This window comes from Mustelus asterias, chromosome 17 (genome assembly GCF_964213995.1).
Source record: "Mustelus asterias chromosome 17, sMusAst1.hap1.1, whole genome shotgun sequence".
Taxonomy (NCBI): Eukaryota; Metazoa; Chordata; class Chondrichthyes; order Carcharhiniformes; family Triakidae; genus Mustelus; species Mustelus asterias.
Genome location: NC_135817.1, coordinates 24,827,827 through 24,846,808, shown reverse-complemented (window position 1 = coordinate 24,846,808; position 18,982 = coordinate 24,827,827). Strand labels below are relative to the sequence as shown.

At 43.8% G+C, this 18,982-nt stretch overlaps 1 protein-coding gene across 2 annotated transcripts in view; it reads left to right on the top strand.

Moving 5' to 3' along the window:
* mospd2 (motile sperm domain containing 2) overlaps positions 1-18,982 on the top strand; it is an 86,050-nt gene that overhangs the window by 37,183 nt on the left and 29,885 nt on the right. For both annotated transcript variants that reach the window (XM_078232405.1, XM_078232406.1), the window contains exons 9-10: positions 10,456-10,632; positions 18,010-18,101. In XM_078232405.1, coding sequence (XP_078088531.1) covers positions 10,456-10,632; positions 18,010-18,101 — 269 coding nt within the window. The remainder of the gene's footprint in view (positions 1-10,455; positions 10,633-18,009; positions 18,102-18,982) is intronic.

Genomic DNA, 18,982 nt, shown 5'->3' with positions numbered 1-18,982 from the left:
ATCAATAATATTTACATTTTGAATGCAGAGGAGTGCACGGCTCTGTCAATGTTGTGTATAATCAGCATGCACCTCACTTCACTTGCTCTTGCTTTACATGCGTATCACTTCAGTCATAACAGTAAGAAAAAAACTGTGGATGGAAATCAGTGCCATGTGGTAACCCTGTGCGTGGATAGTGGTCAACAAAATGTCTTATGGGCTGCAGTCAGATACCAGCTGTGGCGCCAGGCTGCAGGTTGACCACCACTTCTCTAGCTGATCTCTCTCTTTCTCCAGGACCCTAGTAGACTAACTGCATCAGAGAGTTTTCAGGAGATCTTAAAAATCTTTGCTGTTTCACAGTCCTTTGGCAGTGTGAATCGCATGGGCCTTCTATCTAGGTGGAAATGTTGATGAGCTGTCCTTGAGATGCTAATACTTTCATCTTGAAACTAAACTTAAACATGAAAGCACATCTGTTTACAATCCGGCATTCTTAACTTTTTTTTGGGACTTTGGAGACCCACAGTCTAAAGGTATAGTCCCAGATGATCATATGCTGCTCTCGCCTTTGAAGGGGAGAGCTGACGAGTGGTGGTTTAACCTGAGGATCACCACACCTCAGGCGAGGGGCAAGGTTGAGAAGCAGGGCCTTAATGAATAACCTCAGCCAATACAGGAATTAAAAACGCACTGTTGGCATCGCACTGCATCATGAACCAGCTGTCCAGCTGAGCTAAACTGACCCCCTACTTTTTCTGTCCATTGTTGGTTGGCACACTGGCTACACAGTAAGAAGTTTAACAACACCAGGTTAAAGTCCAACAGGTTTATTTGGTAGCAAAAGCCACACTGCCAGTGTTTCTAAATGTAAACACCTTGTACATTCCCAGTGAAACAATCTGGCCCAGTTTATTCCTTAGCAATCTAACTATTCGTGCTTGTTGTCAGGCAAGCTTCAGAAAAGGTCACATCACCCCCCCTACATTTTACCTTAAAATTCAAGGCATCGTCCAAACTCTCTGAAACCTCATAATTGTAACAGTTCACGTTGTAAATTTGTGAATGTGATGGGTATTATTTTGTGGTTTGTTGTAGATGAGTGATATTTATTGGAAGTACAGTCATGTCATTGTTTCCCACTTTTGCATTGTGAATCTTAAGGAAGGTTGAAATCATCATAGAAATCATAGAAACCCTACAGTGCAGAAGGAGGCCATTCGGCCCATCGAGTCTGCACCGACCACAATCCCACCCAGGCCCTGCCCCCACATATTTTACCCACTAATCCCTCTAACCTACGCATCCCAGGACTCTAAGGGGCAATTTTTTTTTTTTTTAACCTGGCCAATCAACCTAACCCGCACATCTTTGGACTGTGGGAGGAAACCGGAGCACCCGGAGGAAACCCACGCAGACACGAGGAGAATGTGCAAAGTCCACACAGACAGTGACCCGAGCCGGGAATCGAACCCGGGACCCTGGAACTGTGAAGCAGCAGTGCTAACCACTGTGCTACCGTGCCGCCCCGGCAAAATTGAATTTAAGATTTTCCTTAAAGTTTCTTTTGAGCTCTGCAATATAAATTTCATAACCATTTAGCTGTATGAAGCTGTTAATGAAATCTTTTGAACCACAAATATGACTAAATGTGGCATTAAAAAATGGGGCACGGTCAAGTGTGATTGCTGGATTTAAAATATGATTTATTAAACATCAATTTGGCAGTTGCTGTAGGTGTGATTCTCCTAGTTAGATTCAAAATGCCATTTGATGGAAACTTGCATAGTAATTTTTTTTTTTGCTTGCCGTCATGAGCTAGATTCTGCCCAGTGATCACATCTGGTTTTGCCTTTTATGTAGATGATTTCAAAGGATGAGCACCAGAGGCTATTTTTTTTCCTCAGTCTTGTGGAGTTTATACTGCTGCTCACTGAGTTTTCAGTTCTAGCTGCCAGTTTTATTCTGTTCATTCTTGGATGAAAGATGCTCATGGATGTTGTGGGTAAACTTGCAATGACTCTATTCCACCTACTGTTTAGAGATTTCCACAGTAGCAACTATTTGCCACAATCCAATGGTACTCTAGTTATAATAAGAATTCTACCTTGCATGCCCTACTGTGACTTACTAAAGTCAGTAAAGTTTTACTTTATTGTTTTTGATATGGAGACTTTGGATATGATCAGTCAAAATAACAGTAACCACTGCAATATTAAGTAGTTGCTGTTCATTTTTTATGATCAAAACATGGAACTTAGCACCAGAAGAAGCCATTGAGGCAAATAGCAAAGATGTATTTAAAGGAAGCAAATAAGTACATGAGGGAGAAATGAACAGAAAATTCTGTTAAGGTTAGATAAAGAGGGGTGGAAGGAGGTTCATGGGGCATAAGCATGGTCTGAATGGACCAGTTTGGTCAAGTAGCCTTTTCTGAGCTGTAAGCTCAATGTAAAAAGAGAGAAGTCCTAAGTTTGTGCTGAAGATGTAGTTGTATAGGTCAGGTATCCTTCATCCAAAACTTTTGGGGCCAATTTACATTTTGGTATTCAGATGTTTTCAGTTTTTGGGTCTAATTACATTACAATAGCCTAAGCCTAGGCTAGCTATAGTTTACAAATACTGGGTTGTTTCTCCTCTTTCTAACTCTTATGCACTCTATTTCTTGCCTGTCAACAAACCAGATTGCTTTTTTTTGGACTTGGTCACAGTCCGTTCTAAAAGTATGAAGATGTTTAAGTGATATAAACTAGCGGTAGGGAGATACTAGTATAATGAGCTCTTTTAGTGCAAACTGAAGGAAGCTCATTTATTCCCATTGATACATTTTTTTCTTTAACCAATTTTCTCACAATTCACTTGCATACGGACTTGAAACCTGAACTTTGTTTCTCTCTCCAGAGGTGCTGTCAAATTGGCTGAGCTTTTCCAGAATTCTGTTTTTCTATCACATAAACCATAAAAGATTTGGGTAGGACTATTCTATGACAGGAAATAATGTTAGACATATGAGCTGTAGAAGAAAACCAGTGTTGAGTCTACTGGCCAATCTATGGGGTGGCACAGTTAGCACTGCTGCCTCAGAGCGCCAGGGACCCAGGTTCAATTCCCAGCTTGGGTCACTGTCTGTGCAGATTCTGCACGTTCTCCCCATGTCTGCATGGGTTTCCTCCCACAGTCCAAAAGACGTGTCGGTTAGGTGCATTGGCCATGCTAAATTCTCCCTCGGTGTACCCGAACCGACGCTGAAGTGTGATGACTAGGGGATTTTCACAGTAGGCCTACTTGTGACCCTAATAAATAAACTTTTTAAGCTTTGTCTATGTTCTGCAAAAGGGTTGATCGATTTGGATTTTTTTTTTAATGCTGCATTGTTGCTGCTTGATACTTTGGGAAGGCTCATAATGGGAAGACGAGATTGGCTATCCATTTGTTGAGATACTGAGTTTACTGAAGTCAGTAAAGTTAAACGGTGTTTAGTGGGCAGGTTGATGTAATGTGTTCTATAGTGTGGGGGTTCATGGCTGCAATCAGGCTGCCTCTCATCCACTTATGGGGTATGTGCCTGCATCATCTATGTCCTGTGTGGATACGGTTGTGGAATATCCACTGCCCTTGAGGGAAGTTGAAGCCAGGTAGGTACCTGTGCTATCAGACCTGTGATGGGGTATTCATTCTTTAACCTACTTGCATTCCAAAATTCCATCCATCTGGATAGTGGGTTGATAACAGCTGTGTGAATATTATCTGCTGTCTTATAGAATGGCTGGTGTGATTTTTTTTAAAAACTGCTTTCTTAGTGGGATTTTTAGGTCTTTGCAAATGGGAATATTAGTGCTTCTCATGACGTTTTCCACCTCTCTCAGCATGATGGTGTTTTGGTAGGGGGGAAATGTGGGAGAGACTTAAGTGTTCCTAAAACCATTCTCATGGCAGCATTCAGCGTCATGCTGACTGTGCGTACGTGCGTGCGTGTGCGTTGCCTTCTGCAGAAGCAAATCCGTGAATCCCTTCTGTGGTGAACCATCGTTGGTTCCCACTGGATAGTACTGAGCCAGGGTCTGGCCAGTACTACAAGTATGTACATGTGTTGCTGTTGGGTTAGGGATGGGTTGTGCTACTTGTTGCTGTTGGGGTTAGGGTGGGGTTGTTACACCTTTGTATTGTAGTGTTGTGGTACATCCCAGTCGGGCTCCGCCTCCTGGGAGAGGTATAAAGGTCCCTGCTCTGGCTGGGACCCCTCAGTCTGGGATCGTGTATATAATTGTTGGCTGCTTTGTTACAGCAAATAAAAGCCTTTATTTCCTGAGCATCAAGCCTCGTGTATGATAACGCGCATCAATTTTATTTGCTGTAAATAAACTCTCGCCGAAGAAAAAAAAAAGAGAGTATGGAGCAGATACTGAAGCCGGAACGCCTTACACTAGATCCACGTGCGGTGGGCGCCTCTAACACCTTCGACCACTGGCTGAAGTGTTTCGAAGACTACCTGGCAGCCTCCGCAGCGGTCACCACAGATGATGACAGACTCCGGGTCCTCCATGCGAGGGTAAGCGACACTGTCTACCTCGCGATCCGTGCGGCCACCGATTACACAAAGGCCCTCGAGCTTCTGAAGAAGCGTTATATCAAACCGCCCAACGAAATACACGCTCGTTACCTCTTAGCCACTCGACGACGGCAGTCTGGCGAAACGATGGAGGAATACGCGAACGAGCTCCTACAGCGAGCCAGGGGCTGTAACTGCAAAGCGGTGTCGGCTGAGCAGAGTATGAACGACCTCACCCGAGATGCGTTTGTGGCGGGAGTCGGATCGTCGTACATTCGACTTAAACTACTGGAGAAAGGTAACCTTGACCTTACCCAGGCAATAGAGCTAGCGGAGATGCTGGAGACGGCCTCCAAAAGCCTAGTATTGTATCCTGAAGACCACGTGGAGACAACGTGGCAGGAGCAGTCGCCAATCCCTCCTCGTCCCTCTGGTTCGAAATGCTGTGTAATGGCGTGCTCACACTCGGGCCAGACGACGGCAGCAGCTCCGGGCGGCCCGCGGTGTTACTTCTGTGGGGGAGCGAAGCATACTCGGCAACGGTGTCCCGCTAAGGCTGTGTTGTGCTCTGCCTGCGGTAAGAAGGGGCACTATTCGAAAGTGTGCCGATCCAAATCTAGGAACGGCAGTGTGGCCTGCAATTCCTCAGAGCCGGTTCTTCGTCGTCGAAATCATCGAGGGTTTCGTCCACGTGCGAGGCCAGGACGACGCCATTGCGGTCGACGGAGTCGGAGATGCGCGACCACCAGGGGTCGCTGAGTTTGGCGCCATCACCCACGTGCGACCTATGGGAGCGGCCATGTTGGTCGGCACCGACCGCGAACGACCAGCAGGGGTCATCCTCGTCGATTTCAGCTGCCTGCAGTGGCGCTCCTGAACCAACGGTGGCGTCGATCATCCTGGACCAGGCCAAGCCTCATAGACTTGACAAATCTATGATGAACATCCAGGTAAATGACCACTTGGTTTATTGTCTGTTTGACAGCGGGAGCACTGAGAGCTTATCCACCCAGACACTGTGGAGCGGTGTGGACTCCGGATTCAACCTGTCAAACAGACAATTTCTATGGCATCGAGGTCCTGGTCTGTCACCGTGCTAGGGAGTTGCGTGGTAACTTTAACGGTGCAAGGCACAGTTTACGAGCGTTTCAAGTTCATAGTGTTGCCGTACCTTTGCGCGCCAATACTTCTCGGACTTAACTTCATGGTCCACTTGAGGAGTGTAACCCTACAGTACGGTGGGCCACTCCCTTCACTTTCAGTGGGAGAACAGCAGCCTCCAAATTGCCCAACGTGCCCCGCCTGTAGCTCTCTACGCTGAAGATCACCACACCCTCCCTGTTCCAGAATCTTGTGCCAGGCTGCAAGCCCATTGCGACTAAGAGTAGGCGTTACAGCGCTGAGGATCGGAGCTTCATTCGATCTGAGGTTCAGCGGCTCCTCAAAGAAAGGATCATACAACCCAGCGCTAGTCCGTGGAGGGCGCAGGTTGTGGTGGTCAAAAGCGGGAGCAAACCCCGGATGGTCATTGACTATAGTCAGACCATTAATCGATACACGCAGCTGGATGCGTATCCCCTCCCGCGCATATCTGACATGGTCAATCAGATTGCGCAGTACCGGGTGTTCTCCACCATAGACCTCAAGTCTGCCTACCACCAACTCCCCATTCGCCCAGAGGACCGACAATACACGGCTTTTGAGGCGGATGGTCGCTTGTATCACTTTCTCAGGGTTCCCTTTGGTGTCACCAATGGGGTCTCGGTCTTCCAGCGTGCTATGGACCGAATGGTGGACCAGAACGGGCTGCGGGCTACCTTCCCGTACCTGGATAATGTCACCATCTGCGGCCATGACCAGCAGGACCACGACACGAATCTCCTGAATTTCCTAAGCACTGCATCTCGCCTGACCCTGACCTACAACAGGGAGAAGTGTGTGTTCCGTACGCGCCGTTTAGCCATCCTAGGATACGTGGTGGAAAACAGGGTCATTGGCCCTGATCCAGATCGTATGCGCCCCCTTTCTGAACTTCCCTTGCCCACTAGTGCAAAAGCACTGAGAAGATGCTTAGGCTTCTTCTCTTATTATGTGCAGTGGGTTCCCAATTACGCGGACAAAGCCCGTCCGCTCATTAAGTCCACTACTTTTCCCCTCACGCCAGAGGCCCGATTGGCCTTCGATAAATTAAAAGCCGACATCGCGAAAGCTACGATGCACGCTGTTGATGAGTCCATCCCCTTTCAGGTGGAGAGCGATGCATCTGATTTTGCCCTGGCCGCCACACTTAACCAGGCGGGCAGGCCCGTCGCATTTTTTTCCCGCACCCTCCAAGGCCCCGAAATCCGGCATTCAGCAGTGGAAAAGGAGGCCCAGGCCATTGTGGAGGCCGTCAGGCACTGGCGCCATTACTTGGCGGGAAAACGGTTCACCCTGATCACGGACCAGCGGTCCGTGGCGTTCATGTTTAATAACACGCAGAGGGGCAAGATCAAGAATGACAAGATCTTGCGGTGGAGAATTGAACTCTCCACCTATAACTATGACATCATGTATCGTCCAGGGAAACTCAATGAGCCCTCGGATGCCCTCTCGCGTGGAACATGCGCCAGTATACAGGAGGACCGTTTGCAGGCTCTCCATAATGACCTATGCCATCCTGGGGTCACTCGGCTCTACCACTTTATAAAAGCCTGCAATCTGCCCTACTCGGTGGAGGACGTCAGGTCCATAACAAGAAGCTGTCGGGTATGCGCGGAATGCAAACAGCACTTTTACCGACCTGGCCGGGCACATTTAGTCAAGGCCACTCGTCCCTTCGAGAGACTGAGTGTCGATTTTAAGGGCCCCCTTCCCTCAACAGATTGGAATGTGTACTTCCTCAACATCATTGACGAGTACTCTAGGTTCCCTTTTGTTGTTCCCTGCTCTGATACATCCGCTGCCACGGTCATCAAGGCATTCCGTGATCTCTTTACCCTGTTCGGGTACCCCGGCTACATTCACAGTGACAGGGGCTCGTCGTTCATGAGCGATGACTTGAGGCAATACCTGCTCTCATACGGGATTGCCTCTAGTAGGACAACCCTCGGGGTAACGGACAGGTGGAATGTGAGAATGCTACAGTCTGGAAGGCTGTCTTACTGGCATTGAAGTCAAAAAGCCTTCCAGTCTCCCGTTGGCAAGAGGTGCTCCCTGATGCGCTCCATTCTGTTCGTTCACTCCTGTGTACGGCAACCAATGCTACTCCCCATGAGAGGATGTTTTCATTCCCTCGGAAGTCTTCCTCGGGGACCTCATTACCGTCTTGGTTGACGTACTCAGGACCCGTCCTCCTGCGGCGACATGTAAGGGCCCGCAAGTCCGACCCGTTGGTCGAACAGGTCCATCTCCTCCACGCCAACCCTCAGTATGCCTATGTGGCATTCCCTGACGGGTGAGAGGACACGGTCTCGATCCGAGACCTGGCGCCAGCAAGGGACGTAGCAATCCCTGTCGCTCCCATACCCCCTGTTACAAACCCCTTAACTCTTGTTTCTCCCCCGGACACGGCGCGGACAGCATCGGGACCATTGCTTAACCCTTTTACTCCCGTGTACAGCTTGCCTGAGTCCAGAGGATGGTCGCCACTTCAGGGCGTGTCGGGACTCCATGGATTACCGTCACCTCAGGGTCAACTGGCCTGTGAGTCTGTGGAGGAACAGCTGGACATCGCCTTGGGGAGAAGGCCACCGCAAGTGCCTACTCCGGTGTCTCTGCCGATATTGAGGAGGTCTCAACGACGGTGCAGTCCCCCTGACCGTCTGAACTTATAGACTGGTGACAAATTATTCTGTTTTTGTACCCCGCCGGCCTTTGTTCTCAAAGGAGGGGTGAATGTGGTGAACCATCGTTGGTTCCCACTGGATAGTACTGAGCCAGGGTCTGGCCAGTACTACAAGTATGTACATATGTTGCTGTTGGGTTAGGGATGGATTGTGCTACTTGTTGCTGTTGGGGTTAGGGTGGGGTTGTTACACCTTTGTATTGTAGTGTTGTGGTACATCCCAGTCGGGCTCCGCCTCCTGGGAGAGGTATAAAGGTCCCTGCTCTGGCTGGGACCCCTCAGTCTGGGATCGTGTATATAATTGTTGGCTGCTTTGTTACAGCAAATAAAAGCCTTTATTTCCTGAGCATCAAGCCTCGTGTATGATAACGCGCATCACCTTCCCAGTTGTTATTCTGATGGAGCACCAACACAGCTGTTTTTTGTTTCACTGGGCAAAGGCACCTGGTTCAGAAGTAGCGGTCCAGGTGGTTTGCACATGTTGTACTTGCTCTAGTGTTAATGCCTGTTTGGAGTGCCAGGTCAATGGCATAGCAGAACTTTTAGGATTTGATGCAAGCCATGTCCACCCTGTAGATGCATGGTTAGCTGTGCACAAGTTGCATCAAACCTTAGTGTGAAATAGCTGATTAAACTGAAAGTTGCTAGTTAGCTAACAGCTGCAATCACATTAGACTCAATTTCATGTCAATTATTCTTTGACATTATGCCTATAAAATTAGAATCCTACCTTTTATTTCTTGTTGGGAGTTCAATCCCCAAACTAGAAAATTGTGTCTACCAAAATATGGTATGGAAAAGCAATCTGCCAGTCTTTGTGCAGCCCTTATGATTGTAATCCAGTTACAAGCAAACCAACATTGGAATGTAAACGAAAATACTGTGGATGAGGATTTGGTTAAATGTCACGTTTGAAAGACCGCACTTCCTGAGGGATTGCTGCACTCAGAAGCGTCTGCTTCATGTGCCAAGTCTTCAAGGAGTGGGGCTAGAACTTACGACTTTCTGACTTGAGATTGCTACAATGTTGACTTTGGTGTCAGAACTCCAGTTCACATTTTTGTAATTATCCAGGCCAATCTTCATAATTGTTTAATCTTAGGTGGCTAATTAAAGTTGTAATTGTGTAGTCAGCTTAAAAATTCAAATTTTTGGAAGCTGAACATATGACTAAAATATTTGAATATCTAATTTAATTTAGCTTTTCATGTTGTAGACACAGGAGGACCCCCCCCCCCGGGCCATCCCCTTTACTGCAGAAATATGAACTTTAATAAAGTTCTCCAGGTTCTGAACTTTAGTTGCAGTGTACAGTCATTAACTAAACTGGTTGTTAACTCTACTTTGTTAACTAAAAAAATTGATACAAGCTATCAAAGGTTAAATTCTGTTTTATAGGGCGCAGAAGAAATATATTCTAATTTTTGTCCCAATAAAATTTAATATATAAAGACTTTTCCTAATGTATGGTATATGTTTAACTCTCAAAATGACAAGCATCTTCCAGCACCTGAAATATAGGCTAGACTTAAATCCTGTCACAAGAACTAGATTTTGAACCATCCATCTTTTTGCTGTGTATTTCCAGCTCTTCCAAGGTCTTAGTTCAGATTTTGCAGGATTTTCTTTTTTTTCAGCTCATGTTCTCAGCCTGCCATGACTAGACTTGTAGCATTTATTGACTTGGTCATGCCCCAGTAATTTGAGATGTTGTCTTCCTCAAGTTTTCCTAAGGCTGCTGTTAATTCACTAAATGGTTGCTAGCTTTCCTGAACAAGACTGTTTCCCTTTCCAATATTTCTATCTTTAATATTAACTATGCCAGGGATTGATAACACATCAAGGAATTTGATTTTTGAAACTTTAACGTTGAGCTGATGTATAAAATTATTGCTTTTATTCAAATATTTTATCTGAAAATCGAACCACAAATATTCTCTAGCGTTTAAACCATTACTGCTTGTACTATTTGAAATGGAATGAAGGAGAATTTATTTTGCATTAACTTAGTTAACAGTGAAAGACTTACATTTTCTTGTGTATATTTTGAATTTTTCTTGATTAAACTTCAAATTAATCTAAGCATCCCTCATTTTAGGATCCTTTTAAATATAGCTACCCGCCATTGCCAGATGATGATTTTCAAACGCCCATCTGTGAAAATGGTCCAATTCCAGGTGACGATGAATTAGATGGAAAAGAAAAAGGAGATGGAGATATCAAGGAAACTGTTGACACTAACCACAATGAAGAACCCTTGCTGAAAGCAAAAAAGGTAGAACTCTTTAAAATGTACTAAAATTGTAACCTAGCCAAATCAGATAATTTGGAACGTGTAATAATCATTGAGATTGTAATTCCGGTAATTTTATTGTTCACTTTCCAAAAAAATCTTATACCTGTTCTTGTTAATTGCAATATTCCATATCCATACATATATTTTGGCTCAAATACATATTGATAACATGGCAGCTTACAACTGGACAGGTAGGGTGTCTGCCAGTAAAAACATAACGTATAAAGAGAAAGGTGGATAAAGGCCATCAGCTCATCAAGGCTCATCCAACCATTAGTGTGTGCAACTCTTTCTCACTAGCCACTGGGGGAAAAACAGCAGAAACCTATTGTAAGGACATGGGAGTACCCTATGGAGTCTCATTTAAGTTTGGAACTGTATTCTGGGTGCAACAATGACTCTCAATGCCAAGTAATATCATAACACTTATTGAATAATAAGTGATATAACAATTATAATTGATAACATAAAAGAGAAGTTTAAAACAAAAGACAACTTTGCTTGCATACGATTTGATGTATTATTATCACATGCATTGAAAAGATTGTTCCTTGCGTGCTATACAGACAAAGCGTACCATACATAGAGAAGGAAAGGAGAGAGAATGCAGAATGTAGTGTTGCAGTCATAGCTAGGGTGTAGAGAAAGATCAACTTAATGCGAGGTAGGTCCATTTAAAAGTCTGGCCACAGGGAAGAAGCTGTTTTTGAGTCGGTTGGTACGTGACCTCAAACTTTTGTATCTTTCTTCAGAAGGAAGAGGGTGGAAGAAAGTATGTTTAGGGTATATCGGGTCCTTGATTATGCCGGCTGCTTTTCCGAGACAGTGGGAAGTGTAGACCGGGAGGCTGGTTTGCGTGATGGACTGGGCTTTGTTCACAACCCTTTGTAACTTGGACAGAGCAGGAGCCATTCCAAGCTGTGATACAACCAGTTGGTGAGAGTCGTAACAGACATGTCAAATTTCCTTAGTATCCTGAGAAAATAGAGGCATTGGTGGGCTTTCTTTAACTATAGCGTCGGTATGGAGGGACCAGGACAGGTTATTGTTGATGTAGACACCTAAAAACGTGAAGCTCTCGACCATTTCTACTTCATCCCATTGATGTAGACGGGCATGTCCTCTACTACGCTTCCCGAAATCGATGACTATCTCCTTCGTTTTGTTGAATTGAGGGAGAGATTATTGTTGCACCAGTTCATCAGATTCTCTCTCTTTCCTGTACTCCGTCTCATCATTGCTTGAGACCCGACCCAATACAGTGGTATCATCAGCAAACTTGAAAATCGAGTTGGAGGGGAATTTGACCACACAGTCATAGGAGTATAAGGAGTATAGTAGGGGGCTGAGAGCACAGCCTTGTGGGGCACCGGTGTTGAGGAGGATCATGGAGAAGGTGTTGTTGCCTATCCTTACCAATCGCGTGCGGTCTGTGGGCTAGGAAGTTCAGGATCCGGTCGCAGAGGGAGGAGCTGAGCCCCAGACCACAGAGTTTGGTCGGAATAATGGTGTTGAAAGCTGAGCTGTAGTCAATAAATAGGAGTCTGATGTACAATATCCACTATATTGCAAATATATACTGTATTACAAATGTCAACCACAGATTGGTCTGTTCACAACTAATTTGGTAAAATTCACCTTGGAGCATACTTCAAGTCTTCAAATATTTCAAATCTACAAATAACCTTACACGAGCAGGCACTTCAGTCAGTCACTTCGTTCCCAACCATTCCTCCCGTAGTCTTGTGTAATTTGACTATTCCATTACAATTGCAGCAGGGAATCATGGAATCCATGTCCTTTTAAGCTAAATTTCTGGCTCCTTTCCAGACTTTTTGAGGCTCTCTGTCAAGACAAGAGTCTGGTATGCATCCTTGTGCAGTTCTGGTCACCCTATTACAGAAAGGATATTATTAAACTGGAGGGAGTACAGAGGAGATTTGCTAGGATGCTACCGGGACTTGATGGATTGAGTTATAAGGAGAGGCTGAATAGACTGGGACTTTTTTCTCTGGAGCGTGGGAGGCTGAGGGGTGACCTTATAGAACATAGAACAGTACAGGCCCTTCGGCCCTCGATGTTGTGCTGAGCTTTGTCCGAAACCAAGATCAAGCTATCCCACTCCTTATCATTCTGGTGTGCTCCATGTGCCTATCCAATAACAGCTTGAAAGTTCCTAAAGTGTCCGACTCCACTATCACAGCAGGCAGTCCATTCCACACCCCAACCACTCTGCATAAAGAACCTACCTCGGACATCCCTCTTGTATCTCCCACCATGAACCTTATAGTTATACCCCTAGTAACAGCTACATCCACCCGAGGAAATAGTCTCTGAACGTCCACTCTATCTATCCCCCTCATCTTATAAACCACTGTTGGGTCGCCTTTCATCCTCCTCTGCTCTAGAGAGAAAAGCCCTAGCTCCCTCAACCTTTCCTCATGGGACCTACCCTCCAAACCAGGCGGCATCCTGATGGATCTCCTCTGCACTCTCTCTCCAATGCTTCCACATCCTCCTTGTGGTGGGGTGACTGGAACTGCGTGCAATGTTCCAGGTGTGGTCTCGCCAAGGTCCTGTACAGTTGCAGCATAACCCCACGGCTCTTGAACTCAAACCCCCTGTTAATAAATTCTAACACACTATAGGCCGCCTTCGCGGCTCTATCCACTTGAGTGGCAACCTTCGGAGATCTGTGGATATGGACCCCGGGATCTCTCTGTTCCTCCACATTCCTCAGAGCCCTGCCGTTGACCCTGTAATCCGCATTCAAATTTGTCCTACCAAAATGAATCGCCTCGCACTTGTTGGGGTTTGACTCCATCTGCCATTTTTCGGCCCAGCTCTGCATCCTATCGATGTCTCTTTGCAGCCTACAACAGCCCTCCACCTCATCCACTTCTCCACCAATCTTGGTGTCATCAGCAAATTTACTGACCCACCCTTCAGCCCCCTCCTCCAAGTCATTGATAGAGATCACAAATAGCAGGGGACCCAGCACTGATCCCTGTGGTGCACTGCTGGTAACTGGGCTCAAGTCTGAAAATTTTCCATCCATCACCACCCTCTGTCTTCTATGAGATAGCCAGTTACTTATCCAATTGGCCAAATTATAGAGGTCTATAAAATAATGAGGGGCATAGACAAGGTAGATAGTCAATATCTTTTCCCAAAGGTCGGGGAGTCTAAAACTAGAGGGCAGAGGTTTAAGGTAAGAAGGGAGGAGTAGAAAAGTGTCCAGAGGGGCAATTTTTTCACAGAGGGTGGTGAGTGTCTGGAACAAGCTGCCAGAGGTAGTAGTAGAGGCAGGTACAATTTTATCTTTTAAAAAGCATTTAGATGGTTACATGGGTATGATGGGTATAGAGGGATATGGGCCAAATGCGGGCAATTGGGATTAGCTTAGGGGTTTAAAAAAAAAGGGCGGCATGGACAAGTTGGGCCGAAGGCCTGTTTCCATGCTGTAAACCTCTATGACTCTATGACATAGATGACAATGTAGGATCAGTAAGTTTGCCGCTGACACAATAGAGGGATTAGTGGGTAGATATGGGGGTAGGGCCTGGGTGGGATTGTGGTCGGTGCAGACTTGCTGGGCCAAATGGCCTCTTTCTGCACTGTAGGGTTTCTATGATTCTCACTGCAGACTTCGCAATATTCAAGCTGTCTATGCATCTTTTGATGGTGTCTCCTGTCAATCAAATTGCACCTTCATCAATCAAACTTCATCTTCTGATTCCAAACCATAGTTAACCATGTGTAAGGCTATTCATTGTCCTAGCTTGTAGTTCAAGGGTCATTGAATTGAGTAAGTAAAAGGACTTCTGATAAATAAAACACAACTTTAATTTAGTAGTCCAACTTGAAAAGGGAAATCAAAGATGTAGACCAAATACCAAAATGGTCAGTATGAAAAAATACTATCTATGGAAAACAGTGAATAATATCACTACTGATTGATTATTTGTAAAGCACAATTGCAGAAGGTCTGCAAAGTAACTTTAAATATTCAATACAGGCTTTCAATCCAGAACAAAGTAGAAATAAAATGTAAAAATACACAATTGCAAAAATTAATGGCTGCGGACCTCAGGCTTTTACTGTGACCACTTTTAGGCAAATATCTGGGAAAATTCTTCTGAGAATCAGGCATGCTACAGGAGCCATAACGAGTAACATTGAGAGTGTTGGCAGATGGAATTCAGTATGAAGTCATCAACTTCAGATTTAAGAAAGACCAGTAAAATTATTTTCTTAATGAAGAAAGATGTGTTATCAGGAGGGACAAAGGGATTTAGATCACCACATGCATATCATAAAAGTGTAGGTACAAAAAGCAATACAAGGACAAGTGGTGGTCTTTATCTTGGAGGGAGGATGTTATGCTTCAGTTGTACAGAAGCTTGAGACTAAATCCGAAGTACTGCATTCAGTTTTAGACACCACATCTTGGGGGAAAATAATGTGTCGATTATGGATTAGTTACGGTGCACATTCCCAGAGACAAGAACCGGAGGCTAGGTTGCATAAGCTTATTTGTATTTAATTTCAGAAGTTTAAGCAGTTTCAAAATGAAGGGATTCAATGGAGAAGATATAAAACAACTATTTCCTCAGGTGGGGGGAATCCTGAACAATGATAATAGTGAAATTCGGAGCCTGGAGTGTTTTTTCATACAAATAATAGCGGAATGTTGAAACTTTCTCCCTCAAAAGGATGTGGACCTGATTCACTTGAAAGTTTGAAGACGGTTATTGATGAATTTCGCTAGATGATGGAATTAAAGGGTGTGGATCAAAGTCAGGTGAACATAGTTGACCTACTCATCAACTGTGATGGAATGATAGAACAGGCTTGAGAGGCTGAGTGATGAACTCCAGTTCCTATATTTTTATATTCTCTCTCCTGCAGATACAGAAAATGAAGAATGTTCTAATTGTGTGCATGTATACCCTTTGACTAGGAAAACAGTTTGTAATATACTTGGGGATGTTTCTATTGATGGCACTTATCCACGGGAAGGAGTTTGAGTACAAGTTGATATTTTTACTTTGGCTCTTTTACATAGATGCTTCTTCTCCAGCCTTCCCAACTGTGCATTGGAAAGGATTATTGGGGCATGACCACTCCCTATATATTGCATAATTATGTTGCATTTTATAATCGTTGTCATCACGAAACAGATCTCTCTACTTGCTGTCATAGAAATTTAGTTTTTTTTAAAATGAAGCCTTTGCTGCAATCCCTGGATACCTCCAAGAAAAATGCAATTTCTATTTTGATTTAGTTGTGTAGGACATAGCCCAATAACTATGAATTATAACATTCATCTGCCATGGGAGGTGAAGAATATGTTATAGCAGTAATGTGCTATAAAAATCTACATATGGGGGTCTCTTGAAGTGGTCCTAATGTATTGACTTTGTAATGTAATGTGTTTTACAGTTCTAGATTAATATACTTTAAGTCAATAAACTATTAATTTTGAGCGACATTGCTTACTGGCTATTGTATCTGCTTTTACTCACTTTTATGCACTTTTTCCTAGAGGTATTCTTTTGTCTTTTCAAAATCCATATCATTTGCTGTGCATCACCTGGGAAGGCGTTAAATGCTATTGAAATAACTGCTAGAAGTTGCATAATTTCACTATCTGGCCCATTTGATTTTTTGTTTTCCTTTCAGTTTGTTGGGTGATGCAAATGAAACGACTGCCCAGCGCTTATTTAATTACTTTGTCTCATGTTTTCCAAATCCTCCACCCCACTTCAAACTTGGAAAGTTATTTTACCTAGAACAGAACCTGCCAGATTCTCCCAATATGTTGAGGACCATTGTATAATGCGGCTGGTTCCATTATCTTCCATTATATATCATGGAATATGGTGAAACAAAGCTGTCTCTCGCACAGTCCTGATTTATTAAGTGGTCTTCTGCCCACTTTCACACTCTTATGACCAATAGCTTAATGGCACTATTTAATGTCATTACAGTAGGAACATGGTAGCACAATGGTTATTATTGGACTAGTAATCCAAAGGCCTGAACTAACGATCTGCAGACACGAGTCAAATCCTAAATGGTAGCTGGACAATCCAAACTCAGTTAATTAAATAAGTCAATATAAATTTGTATCAATAATGGTGACCATGAAACTACTAGATTGTCATCAAAACCCATCTGGTTCACTAACGTTCTTTTGAGAATAAAACCTGCCATCCTTGGCTGATCTGGATTATATGAAGTGCCAATTCACAGCAATGTGGTCACTCTTAGCTGCTCCCTTCAAACATATCTACATATTTAGCTACCATGTCAGACTGTAAAATGCGATGCCATATGTTGCAATGAGTGCGTGTTTTCCTTTGAAGCAGAAAATACTTGTTATCCCTAGAACTGATACAGAGTCATTAAAATGCAAGACTCTCCTCTTTCTCCCCCGCCCCCTACACACCTCCAGAGGGCTTTCAGATGTGAAGACTCCTTAGCTTTGAGAGAACAGAAGGCAGGAAGGTGCTTCACCTCAACATTAACTTATTTGCTTGGTAGAACAATGGCTCATTTGGAATTAACACAGCAGCCATTTTGTTTTAGCTTTGATAAGGGCAGGCTGCAAAAGCCACTTTGTGCAGATCCCCCAGGAAGAGCTGTGAGAGACATCATCAGAGAGGGTTCTGGGCCAAGGGAGAACAAAAGAACGTATCCAGAAATCAGCTGTTGTTCTGCTGAAAAGAATCTAGACAATCTTCAAGTATCATGACCACAAACTAGTGAGGAACAAGAAACACTCTCTCTATTCTCTCATTCTCTCATCCTCTCTCTATCTGAGACCAACAAGCTTCAACGTCAACCCTTCGTTCCAGGGAACCAATATTTCAGCTGCAATCTATGTGCCTGTAACGATATCTTAAAGGTCTGAACTGAATTTTGTCTTTATAATTGTACTTTATCCTTATTTGCATTTAACCTTTATGTATTCAGTTGGTTAAGTTGCAGCAGTAGTTCTGTAATAAATGAACCTTTATCTTGTTTAAGACAAAAACTTCGGTTATTTTTCAGTTGAATTACTCAAATTTAAATGGGAGCTGCATATGCATGAACACATACACACGCACAAATTCTGAGCTCTTTGAGGAAACAGCTTGTTACATTGTTGTGACAAAATGTTTAATTGGTTCCCTCTAATATATTTTCTCATGCTATATTCTCCTATATCAATTGCTGGTTTTTGTGCTTTGCTTAAATTTCCACTTAACAAATTATTTGTCAGATGAGAGTGCAGTTAGATGTGATGAATATGATTAAATTTCCAATCTTTGTCTTCAATAAGATGTGAATTTTTTTCCTTGCATATAGGTTTCTTTTGATGACACTGAACGGTTAGATTCAAAGACAAAATCAGTGAAGAAACCGCAAACAGTATTCAAAGGATCATTGCTACACATAAGGTATTTCAGTTACATTTATATGGTGCATTCCAACTGATGTCCTGTATTAGGGTATTGTTTAAAATTGTGTGTGCAGGTGAGCAAAGTTATGAATGTTGGGTATGAGTTCTAGTTATAAGACGTTGTTAGTAGGTGAGTGATAGGGGTAATTGAGGGGTGACTGAGGCTGTTAGTACAATTGGTGGAATAGGCATTTGAAGATATGTATACGCACCTTGACTACTTGTGTCAGGTCATTGAACTTTATACTGCACTGCATCCAAGTCCTTGGTGCTAGATTCCTGACGTGACCACCATGGCTAAATGCTCACACTGCCTCCAGAGCTTGTTTGGAGAGCCTGAAGGTCCCTTGCTGCTCTCCAGCTCCTGCGCTCTCTTGGAGCCAGCATTCTTCCATGTTCTGTCCTTCCCAAGTCAAGCTCACTTTTACAGTGATTTCTAGCACTTGCTTCAGCCAAAATTTCCATGCTGACTTTAAGTAGTTCAGTAGGCTTAAGTTCCTGTTAGTCCCCCTCCATTTTGCTCTGCTTACTCAGCTAGCAGTTGCTTCACAGCACATTTAGAACTGGCTGCAAGTTAGTCATTTAGCATGAATAGCAGTCCGAATTTTGCATGTTGCCCAAAAGCGATGGATGTAGCTTAAATATACATCACAATCCTCATACCTGTTTTCTGGAATAATCAAATTTCATTTTTAGCATTGGAGATGTGTACAATTCTATATCTAGATAGTTTGTAGAAATCTGACTCTGGAAAGTGGAACATTGACTTTAGAAGTAGATGTACTGTAGTATTTGCAAATTGTTATAATAATTACATAGAGAGAATTGTTTAATATTTCTGATGTCTTAACTTCAGACCACTAGTCTAAAATTAGATTG